The 24,274-nt window shown below is 48.8% G+C and overlaps 1 protein-coding gene across 1 annotated transcript in view; it reads left to right on the top strand.

Annotated features, from left to right (window-relative positions):
- Window positions 1-24,274, top strand: part of DOCK2 (dedicator of cytokinesis 2) — a 407,460-nt gene that overhangs the window by 172,136 nt on the left and 211,050 nt on the right. Inside the window, exon 27 of the mRNA XM_079145391.1 lies at window positions 7,755-7,850. Coding sequence (XP_079001517.1) covers window positions 7,755-7,850 — 96 coding nt within the window. The remainder of the gene's footprint in view (window positions 1-7,754; window positions 7,851-24,274) is intronic.

Here is a 24,274-nt window from a genome sequence, read left to right as displayed (position 1 = left end):
TTCTTCTTTCTTTTTCTTTTCTTCCTCCCCCCCTCCTCCTCATCCTCCTCTTTCTCTCTTTCTCTCTTTTCATTTTTCATAGCACTGAAAACAGTTGCCAGAGGGAAGGTGGAGATCCTAAGATACCAGTCCTCCAGCAGCACCGTGCTTCCCATGTGGAAAGAGCCCCGAGTTAGGCAGAACAGCACCTGGGTTCAGGCTTGGCCCCGGTGAGTGATCACTCCTGGGCAAGATACTACCCTAAACCTCTCCAGTCCTTTTATTCCATACCCGGGGCCTCAGAGGGGTTTTAGCAAAAGTTAAATAAGATTACAAGATGGCAAGTCTTCCTGCACAGAGCTCAGCATACAGGACCTCGAGCCTTGCCAGGGGCAGCAGGGGCAGGATCAGAACCCACATCTTCTTTTCCTTTGGTCCCGTCTTTTGCCAACCACTCCAGCTCTCTCCTCCCAGAGAAGGTTGGCACAGAGTCAGGCTGCACAGGGTCAAGTGCAGGCACTGCCCACATCCTGTGTGGGGAATGGTGAGGAGGAGATCTGGGGAGGTGGGACGTGGCCACCCCGTCTGACCTCTGCCATCCCTGACCCCTGCAACACAGAGTGACCTCTGTCTTTGGTCGCCTCTTCAACCTGCTTGACAGGATCACGTGCTAGTCCAGTGAAGTCTTTCAGGACAGAAACTAGTTCAAACAGGAGGGAAGGAGTGGGACACTAAACCCAGAACTCAGGAAAACTCACATCATCTTAGAGAGTGCGACTGCTTTCCTTGAGAGCTGCTGCTATCTGTGCACAGTTAGATATTTCCTCTCTAGGTGAGTGTCTGCAGTGCCTTCGAGATAAGAAAGAAATTGAAAACACCTCTTGTGTGGAACACAAAGCAGAGGGAAGAGCAGCGGCCGTGGATTGCAGCCATGTTCATGGTCAGAATATGCGTGATTTCTCTTTTCATCAAATAAAACAGGCCTTCAGGGTTAGTGCTGTAGATGTGACCTTGTGACCTTCATCTTAGGGTGGAAAAGGCCCAGTGCAGAAGCAGTTGGAGGAGGTGGCTTCTCCTGGGCATGAGCCCAGGGTCTAGGCGGCCTGTGTGCTGGGGCGAGGACACAGCCAGCCCCAGGCCACTCAGCTGAACTGGGATTTTACTCTAGCTCTGACATTGCCTGTCACATTTCACTCATCACCTGACCTTATGTAAACCCTTTCACCAAACTAGCTTTTCTTTCCATATGTAGGAGTTGCCCCAACCCTCTTTCCAAAACCATAGACATTTGCATAAAGCAATCACTTTGCTTTTATTATTTATCATTGTCCTGTGTGCTTTTGATATTTAAATCAAAAAGTCAACTCATAGAGATTTAAACATGAAAACTTGGAATAGAATTTCCTATAAAGATAGTATGGATGGGCACATATTTTGCTTCTTCTTGAAAACCTACTGGAAAAAGAAGTAAAGGGTTAGTTTTTAAAAGACTTTTAGAAATCATGTGAAAATTGCTAAATTACTTAGTGGACCTAAGAAAAGTGATTTGTGAGCCAAATCAGTGGAAATGGCTGAGGACCCATTCAACCTAATGCAGATTCCCCAGCAGATTCTGGAAGGAGTAGGACCCAGTGCCCATGCAGGTTGGGGTGAAGAAGCGGAGCTCAATATGGAGGAGCAGGTGAAGTCAGTCAGTCAACCTGTTTTGTTCCGTCGTCCCCAATGTAGAATCCCTATACAAAAATCAAGTAGTGGGGCTGGGGATATAGCACAGTAGGTAGAGTGCTTGCTTTGCAAGCATAAGGCCCTGGGTTCAATCCCCAGCACCAAAAAAAAAAAAAAAAAAAAAAAAAAAGAAGTAGCAAATACATCACTTATGGTAACGGAAATAATTCTTATGTTTGCAGAATTGAAAACTTGGGACTTAGAAGCAGTTTGACTGCATGCAGCTGAGTCATGGGAGATTTATTCTATATATCAGATAAAAAGAGGGCATCTGGACTTGGAGACACCAGACACCACCAAGAGCAGGGATTCCGTAGATCAGAGCCAGTTTCCATCCCTAGGAAGATCCTGGAGACAGAAACCTCCAGCCCTGTCCTCCCACTCCACCCCCAGAATGCCGGCAGCCAGGATTTGGCCCTTCAGGCTGGGATAGGAGGATTCCTGTCTGTGGAATTCAACAAGCCCAAGAGGAGAGGCTTGCCATATATTAGTATTCGAGTCTCTCTAGCTAAATGGCCTAACTGGATCACCCTGCACTGAAGGTCACAGACAGCCAGGCTCAGAGTGGGCAGTCAGCTTTCATGTCACCACACTGCAGTGAGAACACCCCCTCCCGGGGGAAGAGCCAGGGGTGAGCTCTCACCAGGCAGAGGAGAGGGAAGGCAAGCAAACAAAGAAAGCCGCTGGGCGGAACCAGGTTCCTGGGGACAAGCAGACTTAAACACAGGTGGAGAAAACTGTGAAACTTAGGAGAGAGAATCCTGAATCATGGGAAAACAGCACAGAGCAACTTGGAGAAATACAAGGGTTTCAGTTTTTCAAATTCCTTGTGTGTGTGTGTGTATGTGTGTGTGTGTGTAAGATTGTGCAAGAGATGGAAATTCATCACACTTTATCACTTGGCTGAGCATGGCAACTACATTTTCAAAGTCTTACAAATACCAGGTGTCAATCAAACCAGGGTTATACTATAACTTTGGGATGGATGTGTATGCCTGATGAGGGTCGGAAGGAAGGCGTGAAATGCGTCTTCATTGTATTTATGTATGTATGTATGTATGTATGTATGTATGTATGTATGTTACTAGGGATTGAACTTAGGGGCACTCAACCACTGAGCCACATCCACAGCCCTTTTTTGTATTTTACTTAGAGACAGGGTCTCACTGGGTTGCTCAGGGGGTCTTGCTAAGTTGCTGAGGCTGGGTTTGAACTCACAATCCTGTCTCAGCCTCCCGAACGCTGGGATTACAGGCCTGTGCCATTGCCCCCGGCTGAAATGCTTGTCTTTTATGGTGGACGGTTAATAGATAGCAGCCCTAACTTAAACAAGAGTTTTGAAATGGACTAATACAAGCATTGGTGACATGGTCCTAAAAATCAAAATACCTGCCATACAATGAAATACATAAATAGGTTCCTCTGGGGAGGGGGCATCTGAGACTGCTGGGTTTTATTTGTTGTTGTTTGCTTGTTTTAAATGAACCTCAGAGAATATATCTTAAAAGCCATATGTATTTACCACTTTCATAAAGTTAAATAAAATGTTATATCATTGCTTGTATATAGTCAGAATTACTTGTACAAAAGTTGAATCCCCAAGTTGTTCAAAACATCATCTCATACCGTTAGATACTGACCCAAGTCCAAGTTTGATTTAACAAGCTAGGGAACTGGCTGAACAGCAAATGAGCTGGTTAAAGGTGTTTGAGTATCTTCACTTTTCATGGGAGTAGAGATGCTTGTGTGTAATTGTCACTAGGTCCAAGATAAAGTGGATACAAAGCAATGAAATGACAGTCTTTGGCAAACCAGCGAACAAACTCAATAGTTTGCTACAAGCTAACCATTTATAAAATTTCTGGTTTCTAACCAGTCGTAGATAGTTAGCAAGAGGTCCCTTGGTGGGGTCTGTCAGAAATGTTCCATTAAAATGTCATGCAGTTCTCATTTTGCTTTATTTCCAAGTTTTGGATCTTTTTCCTGCACACTTGTCAAAAATATAAATAACTTTAAAAAATTAACACATTGAAAACAAGTCAGTATTACTTGGTTCTAGCTAGATGCTGTTTGCCTACTGCCTGCTCCCATCTGAGAGCTTCCTGCTCTGTTAAAAGAGGGGTTTTGAGAATCCTCAGAAAATTTGGAATGGACCCACCTTTTGACCCAGTTATCCCCCTCCTCAGTTTATACCCAAAGGACCTAAAATCAGCAAACTACAGTAACACAGTCACATCAATGTTTACAGCAGCTCAGTTCACAATAGCTAGATTGTGGAACCAACCTAGATGCCCTTCAACGGATGAATGGATAAAGAAACTCTGGTATATATACACAATGGAATACTATTCAGCCATAAAGAAGAATAATATTATGGCATTTGCATATAAATGGATGGAATTGGAGAATATCATGCTAAGTGAAATAAGCCAAGCTTAAAAAACCAAAGGCCAAATGTTTTCCCTGATAAGGGGCTAATGATATATAATGGGGGTGGGGAGGTGGGGGTGAGAGAAGAATGGAAGAACTTCAGATTGCACAGAGGGAAATGAGAGGGAGGGGGGTATGAAAAATGGTGGAATGAGACAGACATCATTATCCTATGTACATGTATGATCACACAAATGGTGTGAATCTACATTGTGCACAACCATGGAAACAAAATGATGTACCCCATTTGTGTAAAATGAATCAAAATGCAGTCTGTAAAAAGTTAAAAGCTAAATTAAACAAATAATAATAATAATAAAAAGAAAAAAAAAAAGAGGGGTTTTGTGTGAGGCCCTGGGTTCCATCCCAGTATCTCATCCCCCCCGCAAAGGGGATTTTGCATGAACTAAAGAGGCTGAGAACTGTGTCCGCCCCAAAGGGAGATTTTTCTACCCATGTCATCAGAAGGGTGGCAAGAACAAGAGCAAAGGGCCCACCGTTCATATAATTTGATTCAATGTTTTGAAATCTTGTGTATTATTGCTTAAAATCATCCCATACATGGCAGCATTGGTTATTATTCTGAAAATATTTTAATCAGGGGTTTTGAATTGTGTTCTATAAAATTCCAGGATTTGGGGTGCCAAGAAGACACTGGGGCTGGCTCCATTCCACCCCAGCCTCCCACCTGCCCGCTGCCAGCTCTCCTGCTGTGGTACCTGTGGACGAGGCTCAGGCATGAGCCCGCGAGTCCCTTCCAGATACCATAGCCTATAATTATTAAAAGAAAAAAATTGCCGCAATTTGCAGTGTGTTTAGGTTGGGTGGATTAATTCCTTTGCCGCGGCCATAACGGGAAGACTGATTTTGTCATTTCAATTACAAGCCACCATTTAGTTGGGGCCCTGAAGACACTTCTCAGGAGTTTCTTCCCCTTGCCTCACGCTGGAGCAATTAACAGTGGGTGATTTGTGACTGCACTTTTCCTGCTGGGCACAGGTTTATCATCTTGAAGGTTTTCCATTTGCGTATATGCTATTCGTTCTTTGGGTGACGTCTCCATATCACCCACAGCTGACTGTATGCGGGGCCCTGTGCTGCGCTTTCTGCTGCGTGCTGGGGATCTGCAGGCCCAGCCAGAAAGCTGATGCTGGCCCTTCCTGAGGCTTCCTGTGATACTGGGGGCTCTCGCGCATTGCCCTCTTTTCTTTAAACCAATAACCTTGAGCTTTCTAGTGTTGCCTACGTTTTATAAATGCAGAAACTGAAACTCAGAGGAGAAAAGCAATTTGCTCAAGGTCACCCAGCTCAAATTAAAGGAGCTGGGATTCGAATTCACATCTGTCTGCTCTTAAAACACTTTGCTAACACTCTCCTATATCGGGAGCTTTCAGAGTGAGATGAATTGACATGGATGCTTTCCCACTTCTAAGTACCAAATTTCCTGAGCAGTTTAATTGCTCCTCTTTGGACTAAGAAGAAGTGGTGATTTAAAAGAAGCAAGGAGCAGGAGTTCAAGAGGAAAGGGGGGGTTTAATATCCCTTTTGGTAAGGGAAGAGATGTAATCCTGGGGAAAAAAATTGCATCAAATGGAAGCCATTATATAATTTGATGAAATTGCAAAGGAATATGGGAATGAAAAAGGAGCAATGGATACATGGCCCCAAAGACTTTCTGAAAAAGGGGGAAAAGATCAAAAGTCACAGAAGGAATTAGAAAAGTTGGCCCAGTTGAAGACAGGGTCTATCCATCTTGACAGATGGAAGGAGGCTAATGAAGCCCCAAAGTAGAAACCAGAGATGTGTGATCATGTTCCAGTCTGCCTGGGTGAGTTTGGGAAAGGAACAAACTCTGGAGCTAGACTGCTGGATTCGAATCCTTCTTCCTTAACCTCCTTTCTGGGTGACCCTGGGTAAGTTCCTTAACCCTTCTGGGCTTCCGTTTCCTCGTTTAAGTAACAGAAATCATAATATTGTTTATTTTGATATGAAAACAGGTGAAGTGCTTAGCAGAGCACTGCCCCTTTTCCTGTTATAACCATGAGCATCATATTTATATAATACAAGAAAGAGAATACTTTAACTCATCGAAAGGCTTCAACGAATAAAGAAGGAAGACCAGAGAGGGGTTTGCCTTCAGGCAAGAAGTACAGAGATGCACTAGCCTTCCCACCCCAAGCCTCAGGAAGGGAAAGAGCTGGATGGTGGGGATCAAGGTGAGGGAAGACTGAGGTCTCGTGGTGTTGATGGCGCACAAGAATTCCGGCTGTAAAATACGTGCTCTGGCAGACGCTTTTGGCAGCGGTTCTGCTGGTGGCTCCATGGGCTGCAAAATGGAGGATTAGCCAAAGAGCCAAAGAAATGAATTTGACGCAGAAAGAGAAAGCCAGCTCAGGTGATTCATCTCTAGATGTTGGGAGGCAAGGACATTTTAAATAATTAGTACATCTTTCGTCTTCTCATCTTCTTCCAGCTGTGAATCTGTTTCCTTCCATTGGTTCAAAGGAGACGAAAGTGCAGCTGAGTTGCATGCAGCAGAGGCTGCTCATGAAGGAATGGGTGGTCAACCAGCTTCTAGATCAGGCTCTGGCTGGTTCCTGGAGACAGAGCCCTTGCCAAACTCAAGCCTCCGTCTCCAGAGCTTCCCAGCGCCTGTGTTCTTAGCCATCAGAATGAAGGGCCTAAAATCCAGAAATTTCTAATGCCTAGTCTCCATTTTAGACCTACAGAATCTCCTGCAGGGGAAGTGGGCACACATATTTTTTCAGAATTGCACTTATCACTTGGATGTTCCCATGAGCCTCAAGACCACCTTCCACGTTTTGTTAAAGAGGAAGTCAAGGCTCAGGAGGGTTAAGTGCTAAGCGAGGCTGCACAGCATTGAAAGTCAGACCTGGTGCTTCTGAGCCTAAAATTCCAGGCCTTCCCGTGTGGTCATGGCCACCCTCACAAGAATGCAGGGGTGAGGCAGCCTGGAGGTGGTGCTAGTGAATGTGCACGCAACCCTTGGTCCCCTACAGCTAAAGCTTGAGAGTCCGCACGTCCTGCAGGAAGCTCAGGGGCCTGCAGTTGAAATGGGTGGAACCCCAAGTATGCTACACCCCTACACCATGGATTTCCACCCCAACGTGGACAGTGCACCTTCAACTGCATGAGCTCCCCTGTGGTGCCAGGGCCGCCTCGCCACCCGATCCTGGGCTCCAGGAACATAGCCTCCTAGTAGTCCCTACAGCCTCGGGTGACAGTGGCTTCCTTCTGTTGGTAGCTCAGCTTCTCCAACACTGTGTAACCAACGCCCTGCGCTGATTTCCGCCCTATTCCAGGCTAGGTGAAGCTGAGGTTTGGAGGAGTCGTGTAACTCGGCCAGCAACGGCCAGCTAGTTCTTGCAAAGTTGCTGGTTCTCAAGCCTTAGTGGGCTCCTCGTCACTAACTGCTCATGGTGACTAGTGGTGCTGCTGGACAAGGCCCCTGTCAGTGGGGTAGAGATCTGATGATGACAAACAATGACCATGAGGGTGCCGGGCTGGTGTCGTGGTGGCAGTGCCGTTGGCAATCGCCTGGCGTTTGGAGGGCTGGGTTGGCATGGTGTCTGGGAGTCACGCCGCTGTCTCTGTTGCAGGCCTTCACCCACTACCACATCCAAGAGATCATGGTCCAGCTGCTTCGCACCGTGAACCGGACGGTCATCGCCATGGGCCGGGATCACGTTCTGATCGTGAGTAGATCCCTTCCGTTATCAAACGTGCTCCACGCTCAGGGCCGGGGCGGGGGTTTCACACGGAACCTCGGTGCCGATCGTCGCTTTGCTTTGGAGAGGAGGACTGGATTTCTCCTGAGTTGGGAGAACATGAGCACTATCTCACGTTGCTGAAATAAAATGCGCCCAGGACTTGCCTACGGTGTTGAGTGCACCAGCGGGTGCGGCACTACTGGTGAAGACAGAGGTGAGAGGAGCTTTCCGTAAGGGAACCAGGTGGAATGTTCCAGATGCATGGCCACTGGGAACCTTTCATGTGGCAGGATGCAGTGAGCCTGGTCCCAGGGTTCTGCTTTTCTGAGTGGCTTCACTCTGCATTGACTGTCCACAGGGATCAGTTAATTGGAGGTCGCTGCTGAGTTTGGGGTCATTCTTCTGCACAAACACCATATTCTGCAGATCAGGAGATTCCGGCTTCACAGTCTGGCTATGATCCCTCCCCAGACACACAACCCACCTTTAACCTCTAACCTCTGTTCAGCTTGCTTTAAACGGCTGGATGCTTACAGGGGCCAGTCACCCACACGAATGAGTAACCCAGCCACACTCCTCAACCCACTCAGACAAAATCCCAACCGTTGTGACTTGAGATGTCCCCCACCCTATGCTCATTTCTCTGAGTGTTCGTCCCTCACAGGAAGTCCTGTTCACTTGCTGTTCCTGGTCCGAGGGCTTGTTCTTCCGTTTGAATCAGGTTTGGCTCAGGAATCAGCTGACCAGAGAGGCTCCTGGGGCTCGGGCTTCTGTCTGAACACGGGCTCTCCTCGGCCCCCTTCCACCTCCTTTGTCTTCCTCAGTGCGTGTCTCCTGAACCGCAGATCGCTTTGTTTATCGTCTGGTTCTCCTTGTGAGAAAATGAGCTCCAGGGATGTGAGTGTCTCATCAGGCTCCTCTCTGAGTCTCCATGTCCCATGGCGGCACTGGGCATATCGCAGGCGCTCACTAAAGGAGCAAATGAGCGAGTGAAGAACAAACCCGGGGCCACTCGTGTTTCAGGAGGACAAGTGTTTTCCAGTTCAGACTGTCGGGCACCACGTGGGGTAGGGCCACAGTGTTAGTGGAATACCCAACTCTGCTCAAGAGAAGCAGAAGCCTGCACCCTTTATGTGAAATTTCCTGATCTTTAAGTGTTGACTATTAATTCTTAAAAGTGTCCATAAACACTGTATGTCCCCCAAACGCCTGCCTTTAGCTTTCACGAAGCAGAGTGGCATCTCTGCTTTTCACGGGTCTGGGGTAAGCCAACCTTGGGGACATTAAATGACAATACCCCACAGTCCTGCCTCCTGCACAGAGCGCATAAGCCTCCGAATATTATTTTAGCCACAGCTAGGGGAGGATTTGCTCCCAAGAAGGGGACCAAGTGCCACCATCTTCTACCTCTTTGGTCCCGTCTTTATTCCTAGCATGCAGTACGTACATTTAAGGAAGCAGCGCTGGGCTGGGGTGCAGCTCAGGGTGGAGCCCTTGCCAGTAGGCATGAGGCTTGATCCCCAGTACTACAAAAAGCAAAAAAGAAAGAAAAGAGAAAGGAGTGGTGGCGTCTGCCTAGACTAGCAGCAATGCCAGGCACTCCTGCCTCCCTGGGCCAGAGAGCCTGAGATGCTGGTCTCTGTCATTTGCTCACTCACTGTCCCACCACCCTGGAAGCCCTGCCACTTCTTACTTAGGACACGTGTCTCTCCCTGGCTTCTCATGACACGCCTCAGACGGGCGTTTGATGACCTCCCTCCCATCTCCATTCCTTTTCTCTGCCGCAAACCTGACCTAAAGAGGGCCACCAATCCCCTGGGCTCGCTCTGCACACAGCAGGCTCCTCCCCTCAGAGCTGCCATTCTGTAAACTGGGGCCTGGCTCGTGGAAAGCGCGCGATAAGCGAGGCCTCCTGCTCTCTCCTCTTCTGTCTGGCACAGCGAGCCCCTCTGTTCCTTCGCATCACCGCACAGGCGAGCAACGCCCGTGTGGCTTATTCGCCGCCTCCAGGTCTGCCAGCCTTTTAGCAGAGGTGCTGCCCTGGCCACTGGCCCTTCTAGCACACCCTGCTCAGTGCCATCTATGAGCCTTTCCCCTCCTCTGGAATGTTCACTGGCTCCCCACTGCCTGACAAGTGAAGTCAGAAAGGCGTCCGCTTGACCAGCCTTAGCTTCTGGGATCTGCTCTGGCCCTGACCAGTTTTTCAGCCTTTCCTCTACTTTTCTGCATTCAAACATCCAGCCAAAGTGGAGGCCTGGACATCACCGCGGTGTACCCGGCCCTCTCCCACCTCCGTGTGCAGCCCGGATTTTCCTCTTTTCCCGTAACTCCTGGCTGTGCCTTCTCTACCTGCCGACATCCCAGTCTTCAGGGTCCCGCACCGAGGTCAGCCCTCAGGGTGCTGGTCTGAGCCACACCCTTCTCTCTGTCTTTGTGTTTTAAGTAACAGTTTCACTGAGGTGAGATTCGTATTAAAATTTAACCGTGGAACATTTTCCTTTTGATGAGTTTTAGGAAGTGTACGTAGCTGTGCGACCACTGCGGTGACACAGCCAAGGACAGTTCCTGCCCCCAGCGTCCTTCCGCATCCTCTGCTCCCCATCTGCCTTTTCTGGAAAGTTCGTATGAGAGGATCCTACAGGTTGAGGACTTCTGTGTCTGGCTTCCTTCCTTTGCGTGGTGTCTTGGAGGTGCCTCCTGTTTTCGGAGGCATCCCTCGTCTCCCGTTGTATCATAATTGATGCCACCTGGCAGGTCCGGGCCACCGTGTGCTCACCCGTCCGCTCACTGATGGACCCTTGGGCTGCCCTCCTTTTTGGCTATGCCGCTGTGAACATTAGTGGATTTTTTAAGGCACGTATTTTCATTTATTGGGTAGAAATCTAGGAGTGGAGTTGCTGAGGCACACCAGCAGTGCCTGTTTATAAGGTGTGGCCGGTTTTCCAGAGGGGCTACGCCGCTAGAGGTCCCCACCAGGGGCCTGTGGGCATTCTCCACCCTCATCCTGTCCAGTACTTAGTGCTGCTGTCTTTTGGGTTCCAGCGATCCTATTGAATTCCCGATAGCTCCAATGGTGTCTCGATGTGGCTTTCATCTGCACTTCCCGATGATTGACGCTGCCATCTTTCATGTCGCCTGCCTCTTTTATTTTTAGTAGTTCTTATCTGCAATCTTGTCCTCGCTCCTGTCTTACCCCGCAAACCTTCCGAAGGGTTGTGCGGATCTCTGATACGGGCTGACCTAGACCCTCCTCAGTGGCACTGAGAGGTAACGATGGCCCACAGCAGAAGCATTTGCACGTGATTCTTGTACATATACACATTTATTTCTGAATTCAGCATTTTATGAGAACCCCTTACATCCTCAGCACAAAGCCTCAGAAATGAGTTAGGCCCTCAAGGAAACCAGAGTTCCTCGGATGGGACGGGACGTATTCAAACTCATTGTCCCTAAAACTAACTCATCCCCAGCTCCTGAGACCTCTGCACGCGCCCTCTAACCCAGGAGTGGACAGAGCTGCCTTGACCCCTTCCTCCCACTCACCCGCCTGGCACTGTAGTCACCCCAGGCCCCGTCGTGTCTGGTGCACCTGCTCTTACCCCTCCTGGGGGTTCTGGAGGCGGCCCCATGCTCACTCCCTTGCCCTTGGCTCTCAGAGCCCAAGTGCACAGTCAGGTCCTTGTGCTGAGCACTCTGTAAGATGATTTTCTGTTTTTGTTCTTCGCCACATCCTTGGGCACCAGGAGCCACGTTTCCCTCTCTTGTACCCGACACCAAGCAGGGTGCCTGGCATAATGGGGGTCCTCCATAAACACTCATTGAGCAGATGAACTGAGGAATGAGTGAGTGAGTGACGTGGTCCCTGGAAACGCTGCCGTTTCCTACCTCCATGTTCCTGCCCACACTCCTCCTCGGCTACTTTTCCTTCTTTAATGAAAGTGTTTTTGCAACGTGGAGAACCTATACTGGGGAAGGAATTGCCCATGCAGACGTCCCGGGCCACCCCAGGAGCCCTGCAGAACTTCTAAAGTTGCAAGCTGTGGCATCGGCCTCAATGACCTGGAGCCTGCTGGTGTGATTCCGAGGAGGAGAGAACTGACTGGGGCTGTTGGTGGCCGCAAGCCCGCCACGCGAGGTCAGCCCTGGGCCTGTCCCAGAGGGAAACGCCACGCAGGTGTTCCTTCAGACATTGCTTCATCCTCAGGAAAGAGGCCTTCCCAGAATGGAACTCTCCTCCGAATTAACAGAAATGATGTTGGAAAGTAATTACTCAGGGGTCAAGTGTCTCTATCTTAGCGCCGAAGGCCCCAATTTAATTTCAAATTGAAATTTGTCAGGGAGGGCAGGTCCCTATTCCACCTGCCACTCTTAATTTCCCAGATGTGATTTTTACTAGTTAGTTTCCAATGCTTGAAATATTAAACAATCTACATTTATGGCAAATGCCTGAGACATGTCTAGTACTTTCAAAATCCTAACAAGGCCTCCGGTGGGGGCAGGGCAGCAGGCTGCCACTCTCCTCAATATGTGGGATCCAATAGTGACTCCTTTGTTATCGGCAGGAGTCGAACGACGTGAGGAGAGGTGTTAGCTATTAAAAATCACCGGAGCCATCTGGCCAGTCAATGGCTTCTTGTGCTCAGTGCTTGTAACCATCATTTGCTGGTAATGACCACTCCTGATTGTCCTGTAGATCACCTGCCTGAACAATAAGTCACTGAAGGCGATACATGAATTATAAAAAAACCAGAAGCAAAACCCCTCTTACGTGACTGGTGCCCTCTCTTCCTCTCTTCGCCAGAGTCTAATATATCAGATAACTGCATTTTACCTAAGTGCCCAAGGAACTTGACTTTGATGCTGAGAAAGACAGCTACGTTGATAGAAAGGGCATTTTGGATAGGGAAGGACAGGAGAACGTTTCCACATTCTTTCTGCAAAGAACTGGCTCTCTAGACCTAGGTTTATTTTCTGCAATGAACTGCATCATTTCAATAATCTTTTTCATATATTTAAGTTTCCTGATTCAGTCCATTTCCATTCTCATTCTCTATCTTCCAAATCTATTGTAGGTCAGGGACCTTGCGGGTCAGGGACCTACAATAGATTTGTTGTTGAGAAGGATTTAGAGGCTACTTCTGGCCTCAGCGGGAGGAAGTGCTGAGTTGATTAGTGATGTCTGTCATGGTATGCAATGGACAGGCAGTGATGTATGAGAGACACTTGCAAATATTATACATTGGTGTTTCTTTTCTTCCTGGCCCAGTCCAAAAGCTCTTATATAATTGATATTTTCTTCTACAGAGTCTTGGTTTCTTTAGGGGGTTCGTGATGTAAGAGCAGAAGAAAAACGGAAAACAACAAATGACCTGAGAGAGCTTTTATTTTGCTAGGGAAGGTTTCTATGTGATGCACATTGGATGTTACCAGATGTGAGGCCCCGAGACTTTATGCACCCATAGCAAAGAGATCATGTTACCAAGCATACTGCAGCACAGATTGCAGTCTTCAGAAAAGTTAAAATATAAAATCAAAGTTCGATGCAGACTCCTTCCTGAGTCTGGCTCTCATCTTGAGTCCTAATGCACAGGAGGTTGTCAGTCTTCCCAAATTTAGTACAGTAGACTGGTTGGTGCCAGGGGATGAAGCCTATAGTCACACAGCTGGTTGCACTGAGGCAGGACATGGACCAGGGACGTGGGAGCCTGTGGATCTGCCCGGCCCGCAGAGCTCCCTGCTGGGATACCTTGTCCTGTCTTGCGGGTTGCAGGAGTATGTGAGCGGAAGTTCCCAGGCTTGTCACGCTGACCCCAGAGAACCCTGCTTCCTGCCTCGCCTCCCTGCGTTGGGGACAGCCATCCCACAGGGAGAACTAACCAGGAGCTTAACCACGGTCAGGAGTTCCTAGAAGGAAAATGACCTGGTAATTCTGTTGAAACGGGGATCCAGCTTTTATTTTGGGTTGTTAAAATAAGTTTCTAGGTGATATATTTTGGGCCTAATTACCCCACTTTTCACAGAGGAGTCTAAGGAGTGATTAAGTAAAGGTAAATGCAGTTGGCATCATGCCCACTCCAGAAATTCAGAGTGCTTTGTTAAGGGACGGGGGTGGAAACGTGGAAATCACCCCTTCTCCTCTGCTTTACCTAACAGCTCCATGGAGTGGCCCCCGGGAGCTGGGGCTTTGGAACTCTGGCTTGGGTTTCCTCTCCTAGGACACTAAGTGGGAACTGGCCACCAGCTGTGAGCCTGAGGACTCTATTGGCCTAGCAGGGGCCCACATCATCTTTAGTACCAAATCCTCCCAACTATCCAGCATCCATGGAGAGCCAGTGGGGGACAGGCTGGGGCATGAGAGGACAGTTCCAGCCAGAAGGGGCTAACTTGATCTTCACTTGGCAACCCCTCACCAAAATAGATATTTATGATATAATTATCACTTATTGAGCAAGTATTCTTGCTAAGCACCTCGTCTTTTGCATCACTTAATCTGCATCAGGTACTCAGGAGGTACCTGAGGCACAGAGAGGTTATGTAACTTGCCTGTAATCACACAGCTTGTTAGTGGGAGAATTAGGATCGGAACCCAGGGAATACTATTTCTAGAGTCCTTGCTCTTAAATAGCATGTTATATACTCTTCCGCTATGGATAACCAAAGTTGTTCTGGAGGAATCAACTATTTGAAAGCACTACTGCTGCCCTGCCTAGACCATGGGGTCAGATGAGATGACCACATGGCTCTGTTGAGAAGCTTGTGGAGCAGCTCAGACTTTGGAGCAGTTTGTATTTTGAACAATATGTTTGGCATCAATCCCCTCAATTCTGGTGAATGGACCATAAGGAGCCGTAAAGTTAGATAAAGAACCTACTGTCTACTTGGTATTTTTGAAGTAGTGGACTAATGGGAAGACCAAGCTGGAGAGTCTCGGAGGCAGGGGAGTCTCCTTGCCTTCCACATCAGCTGCTCGGCCCAGTCCTTAGAAATCTCCCAAATCCCAGCACCAGCCAGGGCGGGGCCGCCATCACTGCTGCGCTGGGTCTCCTAAGAGGGTGCTGGGCGGCTCGGTGATTTCAGCCAGGAGGTCCTCTAGGGCAGACTGTGGAGGCGAGAAAGCTTGGTGTCCAAGCACAAGCCCTCTGGGTCCCTCCTGTCCCTGTCCCTCTGCCCAGCGTTCTCCACCTTCTCAGTGCCAACCTGGCGGACTCTGCTCTGCCGGTGCAGGTTCTCCCTTTCACACCCTGCGCTCCTCCGCAGGGACCCTCTTGCCCCCTCATGGTGCCGGCAGGTTCTCCTGACCCCGCAGAGCACCTCTGCAGCTCACTTCTGTGTGTCCAGGGTGCTGCAGTGAACACCCTCTGCGTGAGTGGATGCTTTTATGTCTATTTTCATTCACATGTAAACCGCCATTCCTGCAAACGTCACCGTGGTCACCCTGGTGCCATGATTGGGAGGAGTGAGGGCAGTTGCAGCAGGACTGGACAACGCGGGAAGGGGATGGGGAGGAGGGCGCATCCTCTTTGCAGGACACCTGTGAGGGTGACAGTGACCGTCAACATTTACGGCATACTCATGTGGCAGAGATGCCACCAAGCGCTTTAAGAGCATTATCAAATTTAATCTGTGAGATTGCCAAAAATGATTATCCCCTTTTGACAAGGAAATGGCCATTAGAGGACTTGAACCCCTTGCCCAGCATTTCAAGCCTGGCAAGGAGGAAGCTGGAATCCACCTCATATCCGGTTCTGCCAGCGCTCAAACGACATTCTGAAGCACTTCATGATCCATGTCTAGGAAATTATTTCCCTGACAAAATATCAGTTGAACTGAGACAATCCCTGAGTGTGTGTGTGTTTGTTTATGGTAGTGGGAGATAAGGGAGCGATTCAGGTTAAGACAGGAAATAGTAAAAATTATATGAGACCTGAAATGCTGCTGGGTAGCCACAAGGTGGCATCATCAGCCAGGGGCAGCTTGGTGGCTGCCTCCTATGGTAATGTGCATGGTGCCCAAGTCCTGTAAGTGGGAAGCAGGGCTTTAATAAGGATTTTGGTAATAGCTTATCAGGAAATATTTGGCTTAGAATATAAATGCAAAGAAATGCACCACTATCTCAACTTTCACAGGACCTATTGCATGTGAAGGCAGAAGTCATCTACTGACGTTGATAATATAGAACTGGGTCTGGGTCTTAAATGACATGAAAAATTTGGTTAGGTGGACAGAATAGGTTGGGGAATTTTTAGGGGAGCAACAGTTCTCGCCTCTTTTCATCTCATGATCTCACATGAGAAACCCGCACAGTCCCTTAGGCCATCTTTCCTGTGTCCCTTTGTTCTTCGTTCATATTTTGGTTATATTTTAATACCATATTGGGATTTTCCCTTTACCCATCTGTGCTCCACAGCCAATAGAGCCACAAGGGAAGGGCTGTATGTGTCCTAGTATTTTTGGGGGGTCCTATCCTGCTGTCCATGACGAGGCAGGCAGCAGATACGCCAAACTTTGGGGAGTAAATTAATGGAAAGGACAAACTCATTCTAAAGACAAATGAATGATGAGCTTTAAATAGTTCTGACTTTTAAAAATAACATAAGAAAAGGTTCATTTCATGCCAGGTTCACCTAAAAGGATTTTTTTTTTTTTTTTTTTTTTTTTGTATACCAAATTCCCATCAACTGTACTGTCCCCATGATAGAGTATTATTTTTAAGACACTGGAAAGAGCCTGTTCCAGCCTCTAAGCCTTCCTTCTGATACCTGATTGGCTGCAGGGAAGGGGATTAAGAGGAAATATGAGGTCCTGAATGTGTTCAGATGACTCCTGCCTCCTCCCTGCTCTGCCTAGTGGAGCAGATCTCTGCTGCCAGTTGAGTTGAGTACTCCTCTACAGCGAGACTCATGTGGCTGCTGCTGTGGACATGTCACACTTGACTCTGTGACACATGCCTTGCAGTTCTGCAAAGCAGGTGAGCTCAGGCCCTGGGAAGCTGGTGTCCAGGTTGGGGCTTTCTTTGGCCATGCCAGGGCTACCACTTCACCCAGACAGGGAGAGTGACACACACAGAGACCTTGGGAACTGTTCAGCAGGTGCTGGGACCTGCAGTCACAGAATGACCAGTGCATTATCAAGCCTAATGAAGTTACTCCTGAACAGCTCGGTGCCTTTTAGCTTCTAGTGAAGCTGGACAAATCCAAGTTTGGACAAGTGATTTTATGTGTGTTCTTAATCTCCTGTCCTGTTGCTGGCACTGGAAGACTGGCCTGCCTTTGCTCACCTCTGCAATACTTTAGAAACAGGAGGTCTGCCAGGGGGCATGGGCTGAGCACCTTCATGCCCAGCATTGTGTCCCCAGGGCCATAGAATTGGGAGTAAGCTAGGAGTTCGGAAGGATTGACTGGCACAGAGCTGTGTCCCCTTCCTCAGGGAGTGAAGGGGCTTATTTCACAGCTCAGATTTGCAGCTCCTTTATCTGTACACCAAGCCTCGTGATGGTTAGGACCCGCCACCCCATGATGAGGTTGAATAAAAGAATATACAGAGGCTGGCAGCACAGGGCTTCCCATGTGGTGGTCCCCTTTGCTCTGGAGTCTTCTTCCTCGTTGGGCAGTGTTAGGAGTAGTATTGCTGACTGTTTCCTGGCCCTACCCTGGTCTTTCCTGGATTTGGGAAGCCATATTCAGCTGTTGCTACAGCCAGCGTGCCTGTCAGTTTTACGTTACCATAACAAAGTGCCCAAGACAATTATGTGTGTTGTATGGGGAGGTTTATGCAGTGACGGGCCTGGAGGCTCAAGGCGGTGGCACACACGTGGGCTTGGTTCTGGTGAGTCCCATGGAAAATGGTGACAGCAAGGGCAGGAGCGTGTGTTGGGGTCAGCCTGAGCCCGGAAGCAGAGAGGCTGAGCAGGGCAGGACTCAGGTCTTCATAACGACTCGAGGGAAAGCCACCAGGCAGTCCCAGGAGGACACATCCCAAGGGCACACCCCAGTGACCTCAGGACCTCCCACCCAGCCTTGCCTCCCAAAGGTCCCACCTCCTTCCAGTAGTGCCACTGGGTCACCGGAGCCCTGGGGGACATTCACACCATAGCCCTGCTGTGAAGAAAGCCAGGATGAGCTGAAGCAACCCCACCAGGGGGGTCTCCCTCTGGGACTTTTGTTGAGGGACAAACACTGCCAAAGGAGAAACCCCTTTGGAACAGTGGCTAGTGAAACCGGCTCCCCCACGAGTCTCAGGTGCAGGACTTCCCCGCCTAGGGCGCTGACCTTAAGTGACTCGAAAGGACTGCTTCTGTGAAGTGGCCCTTCAATCAGAAATCACTTGTGTAGATTTATGCCTCATTCATACAGTGACACAGTTGTGCATTTATCATTAAGTGATATTTAGAGATTTTTATAACAAGGACATTCTATGGCTTTGGTATGGAGGAAGGGTTACAGGAATGTCCCACCAAGGTCATTGAGGAAGCTGAAGGTCAAGAAGGGGAAGCCCTGTTGTCCCACCAGGAGTCTCACTCTCCCAGGCCAAACCCAGGGACCCTGTTCTGAGTCTGAAATTGTGTTAGCGGCGTCTGCTTCGAGGACACGTGACCTGCCCATTTCTGGAGTTGGCTTTTTCTAAAATAATTCTGCTTTCCTTTTACGATCAGAAGAGAAAACCTCAAACACTGTTTCTTTAAAAATAGGAATTAATGAGATAGCCAAACTTCCCGAGGCATTTTCATGTATATAATTTTACTCTCCTAAACAGCCTGGAAAGCCGGGAAGACAGATGGCTTCGTTTTACAGATGGAGGGGGATGGAGCGAAGGCACTTGTTCAGATCCTGCAGGTCCCGGCAGGAGTCAGGGCAGCCTTGTCTGGTCCCACTCTCCCCGGGCGGCCTCCTCTGATGGTTCCGAGCCCGTTCACTCCCAGTGCATTCCACAAACCATGTGCAGCTTTCCTGGCATCTCGGGTAATGTGGGAAGTGCTGGGAGGGTCCCAGGGACGGCAGGGACAGCTCCCGTCTCGTAGGACTTCACTCCTGGTGAGATGAGCATGAGAGATTGACCAAGAAATCCCAGCATGACATGAGAAGTGGCAGCCTGCACTGAGCGCCGTGGGTACTCAGCGGGTGGAGTGACTAATTCCACGGCAGGGGCGGGAGATGAGCAGAAAAAGTTACAGAGAGGAGGTGACATTTAATCACAACTTGCTGTCTGGCATGCGCGTCCAGGCCCCCACGTTTGGCAGACCTCGAAAGAACCCTAGACTTCACCCCCTCGTACTGCGGACCATGACAGATTTCTTCTCTCCCCAAGCTTCCATTTATTCTGCTGGGAAATGGGGTCATCATTAGCTCCCTTGTGAGAGATTTCCTGACTAAATGAGAAAATGGACGTGAAGCCCATTGTAACTTCAAGGAACTGAGTTTTTACCATCACTCTCAATAGTAATATACCTTCATTATTATATCATGTCTTATTGTCTTTCTATTACTATTAATGACTCTCAATAGTAATTACTATTGATAGTACCATATATTAATAGTAATAGCAATATGCCTTTCTTCTATTCCCCCTAATGAAAATTGCTTTCTGTGAAAGACAGGTGACGGAACAGTGTCCCGTACAGGGAACAGTCTCTGATAGCCTCCAACACTTTGGAAAGTGGCAATAAGATGGAGACAGGCAAAGTAAACGAGAGGAGGTCAGGCCACAGGTACGAGGCTGGAGTGAGTTTTCTGAGGAGTCTTGGTGGCTGGGAAGGCGTTTTGAGCGCTAGGACACTGGTGGGTGCAATTGGAGACATAAAAGCCAAAGAATGGTCCAGTATGTGTCTCAGAGAGATCCAGAAGGCTGGATGGAGAGGGCAGGAAAGCAGGGAGAGGAAGAAGACTTTGAAGGCCCAGCAGGGTCCACATGGAGGAGGCAAGGACTCACAGTGGCCAAGTCTTGCAAAGATTTTCTGGACTTCCAAAGGCCCACGGTGAAGTGAGTGGAGTAGCCCCTCCTCTCAGGGAGCTAACCTATAGCGAGGCAGGAGGAGATGGTGAGCAACACCCCAGGAGAACACCAGGTCAGCCTTCAGTGGGTCAAAAGGAGGCTGTGTGATGTGCAGGTGGCGAGTCAGGAGAAGACCCCTGCTCACCGTGGGCATCGCCCCAGGGTAAACTCTGCGGTCTTCTCCCAGTGTCCTTGGCACCTGGGCTGGCACAGAGAAGGGGCTCGGTGACTGTGCCTGACCATAGTGACTGGCCTGAGGTGCGCCTGAGCATTCTTGAGCTGGCAGGTGCCTCTCGGTGGAGATGAGGCAGGTGTCCCCTCCCTGCGAGGTTTCGTGTTTGCCCGTGTCGGGTTGAGCCCAGCTTTGCCTTTGCTGTCTTTGATCCCAGATTCTCAGCTACTAAAGATATATTGTTTTATATTTGAAAGACAAAACCAAGAAAACAGAAAATAATGACAACAAGAAGTCACTCTGGTCCCTTCCATCACCCGTCTGGTTTCCACCTGCAGCATGGGCTTGGTTGCTTGGCGCTCAGCCGATGAGCCGTGTGACCTGCTCTTGAGTTCAGCAATTAAAATGACAGCCCGCCTGGTTCATGGGAAAGCATAACCAGGTGTCACAACATTGTGTGCGCTACCTGGGAAACCAGATGAAGCACGGGGTAGAGGTCCCCATGTCTAGCTGGTGATCCAAAAAAACGCACATTGAGGTTTTTGTCAGCAGAAAAATTATGAGTTTCTTTTGAGTGAAATTTGGTGTAATATGCTTATGGATCCTGAGAATTTGTGAAAGCCACTCATGATAATAAAGCTTTGATTCGCTTTGCAGCAAATAACCTTTTGGTTTGATTGTATTGTCTTTTCACTTTAGTTGTGGTTGAAGCCAAGCCAACGTGCTTTGCCCAAAATGCTCCTTCAGATAGAGATAGACAGACCCATCTCTTTTAAATGGCATTTGGTCTCAAATGCACTGGGTCACATGAAATAAATGCTGGTGTTTTAATAGAAACATTAGAGCAAAAATAGTTAACAATCTGCTTTAATTTCAAAACTCATTTTCTCTCTCGTACAGTAAGGCCATATCTTGGTAAAATGTTCAGATTGCATGGGGATTTAATTATGATGGCAATTTCCTCTGAAACAAGGTTAAGCTGGACTGTACAGAATAAAGGTTCAGGGAGAAGACCAGAGCGTCTGCACGTTCCTGAGTCCCGGAAGCCAAGTGGGCCACTGTGGAGGTAGAAGCCCTGAGCCCTGGACCTACTGAAGACCCTGACCCTGGGAGACCAGGTCTAGACTGCACCATCCCTGTGGGAGGTCTGATGGACGAGGGAGACTGACAGGGACTTCTTACTGCCAGGAAGTCTCCTCCCACTGCGTCCAATTCCTTTATAAATTTATTCCTGTAGCCAATATCAGAATCCCCGTGTGGTGAGTTCTGGGAGCACAAGGGAGACCAACGCATGCAGCTTCTACCTTAGGAGCTCCTGGGCGGGCGGAGAGAGATGCGCAACAAAGAGGAGCACAGTTTAATGACAGGGACAATTGTGCCAAGGACTTAAAAGGCAAGGTCCCTGTTGCCAGTGAGACTAAGAAGCGTCCCTGGGCTGGCAGTGGTGGGGTAGTCACCAGTGCACTACCCGGCCTGCCCCAGGGGAGCTGGAAACTGGGCAGGGCGGGAGTTGGTGGGCGACGCTCCATGCAGGAGCAAGTATGTCTCCTGAACCTTTAGTGGCTGTGAGCATGTGGGTTCACGGATCCCAAGGAGGCTCGACAGCACTGGAGGGCACGCAGGGAAAGGGCCCCCTGGGGCTCACAGGAGAGGCAGGGGCAGGTCCTGCTTGGCCTCTGGCTCATGCTCTTAACGCTCTGAGTTTATCAGGTAGCCACTGAATGGTTCCATGCCAGCGTGTGACATGGTCCAGAGCTACATGTTACAGTGATTGCTTTAGCTACCGTGAGGAAAAGTAGAGGGTAAAGAGGGTGGGAGTCGGGAGCCCAGTGGAAGGTCGCTGTGAGGGCCGGTGGGGACACCAAGGGGCTGGAACAGGCTGTCCTTCCACAGGAGGTGTTCCGAAAGGCAAGTGAAGGGACGCCAGTTCGCGTCACAAGAATCCAGGCCGCAGGATGGTGGAGAGCAGCTGGAGGGGAAGCTGGAGCCAAAGGACCCACAAGGGTCTTGACTGTGAAGCTGGTGGAATGTTCTGTCCCGCACGCGATCCTGCTGGGTTTGCAGTGTGCCCAGCCCTTTTCCTGGTGGCTGGGCATGATGATCACCAAACATCTTTGTTTCTTGGAACTTAAAAATGAAATACCTTTTTCACAGATAGCTAGTTGCCTTGAGCAGTGCACAACTGAAGCTCAGCTTGTGAAAGAGGAAGGGCTTCACCCGAGCCTCGGTGGGTCCCGGCGAGGCCTGGCACCTCGCACATTGGCCCCGCCACCCCCGCCACGATGCTCCCAACACCTCCCGCCCTGTGTGACCATGGCAAGGCCCCAGGCAGCTCATCTACTGCCTTAATCTAATTGTCCCTGCTCCAGGTGGAGGGGATCTGGCTCTTTGAGTCTCTTTCATTTCTGGGAGGTGTGATTCCAGGCCCCAAGAACCCTTCCGACCCGACTGCTGTGTGGGGTCCTATGTGCCCAGTGTTCTTCTGAGTCGTGACACTTGGTTCCTCACCAGGCATTGCCATGGTTTCTGGTGGTTCTAACAAGGCCAGGAACAATTTGTCCCTCACCCTGAGAAAATGTGGAGCCTATGTCTGGCACCAGCTGCTGCTTCCCAGAGGCACCTTACCTCCTCTCCCCCAATTTACTTCAATCACCAGCAAAGGAACGAGTGTGTGTTTACTGAGCACCTGCTGTGTGCCCTGCATTAGGCTCGGAACTTTCCCTCGTGTGATGGTGGGGACATGCTTATCGGGCAGGGGTTCTGTTTTATAAAAAGAGGAGTCAGAGGCTCACAGAGGTTAAGTGATTGCCCAAGGTCACCCAGCACAGAGAAGGTAGCGGAAAGCTACCAAACCCAAGGTTTCCGATTCCACATTCAAGGTTCCCCCTAAATTGGTATTTCCTGAAGTGGGGGGTGGGCCTCCCAGCTCCCACACATTGACTTGGGAGGCAGGTGGTCATGGACGAGGCAGGAGAACTTCAGCTCACCTGATGAGGAAGTTGTTTTCTTTCGATTCTCTCTCGCACCTCCTGATGAGTGGATGGCACAGGGTTTGGTGTTGAGGGGGCTTTCGTATGCCCTGGATGGTGCGCATACCCATTTTTGCAAAGAGCTGGTCTAGGAGCCAGCACCCCCAACTTTCAAAAGCACAAACACTTTTGAATATGATAGAGTTACTGTTATTTCATCTTCTAATTTTGGAAGATGATTCTGCTTTACCTTGTATTGGTGACACAAAGGAATCTGTTAAGCAAACAAATAAAGCAGGAGATAAAGGAAAACAGAGTACATCAGTCAGGTGTACGGGCATAATGATAAAAATCCCAGATGCACGTCTGTCTAAACGTGGTTGGGGTGGCTGCCTTGGTTCCTGTTCTCTCCCTCACTTCCGGGCAGGTGGGGCTCCTTGTGACCATCGTGACATTAACTTCTAAATCCATTTAGATGTATTAAATGTATTAAAGCCATTATAACAAATGCCATCCTTGCCTCAAGACCATTGAGGTTTGCTTATAACCCAAATCAGCCCAACCTAAAAATGGAGACATCAGGCCTAGAAAAAATATGTAAGTTTATTGCAAAAGATAATATCCCATTTAAAACGGTTTAGAAATTTACAAAACCTTACATTAGTACATCGTCTTTAAGAAGGTGCTCTATACAGGAGCAGATACTGAGATCCAGAGCGGCGGGTACACACTGTTCAACTACAGAGAAAGCGGCTACATAAACTCCTGCGATTTCAGTTGATATATCAGTCTTTCCCCCTTCAATTTTATAAAAGTAATTTTTGCTAAATTAATCTTTCTCCACAAAACCACATCACCTCAAGTGGAGCATTTCTGTAGAATGTCATGGTAGATGTCACTTTACAAAGGAGCAGCGGTCTACAATGAGTAGGTGAACACAGTTTTGGTGTGTGTGTGTGGTTGTTTAAGCACAGAGTCAATCCTTTTTGTTCAGCAGGAAGGTGTTTATCAAATCCTTTCTCCTCATAATGATTTTGAATGTTCAATTTTCAGAAGGGACCTCTGTCTCTTTTTTAGGTCGGTGGCCCAAGCAATTCAGTGTTGTGCTTTGGTATAGAATCATTAGAGCCTCCATGAGTTTTATTTCTGGAAACATTAACGTTTTCCAGTTCTGATTTCATTTAATTCAGTTGAGGGTTTATGCAAGGCCCCAGCCTGGTGTGTTTGTGACTTGGCAAACTTCTTCATTTTCTGTGAGCTGTGTCCTTCCATGCTTACGG

The sequence above is a fragment of the Sciurus vulgaris genome (assembly GCF_902686455.1).
Source record: "Sciurus vulgaris genome assembly, chromosome: 6".
Classification (NCBI taxonomy): Eukaryota; Metazoa; Chordata; class Mammalia; order Rodentia; family Sciuridae; genus Sciurus; species Sciurus vulgaris.
Note: the sequence above shows the minus strand (reverse complement) of the source record. Positions and strands in the feature narration are given on the sequence as shown.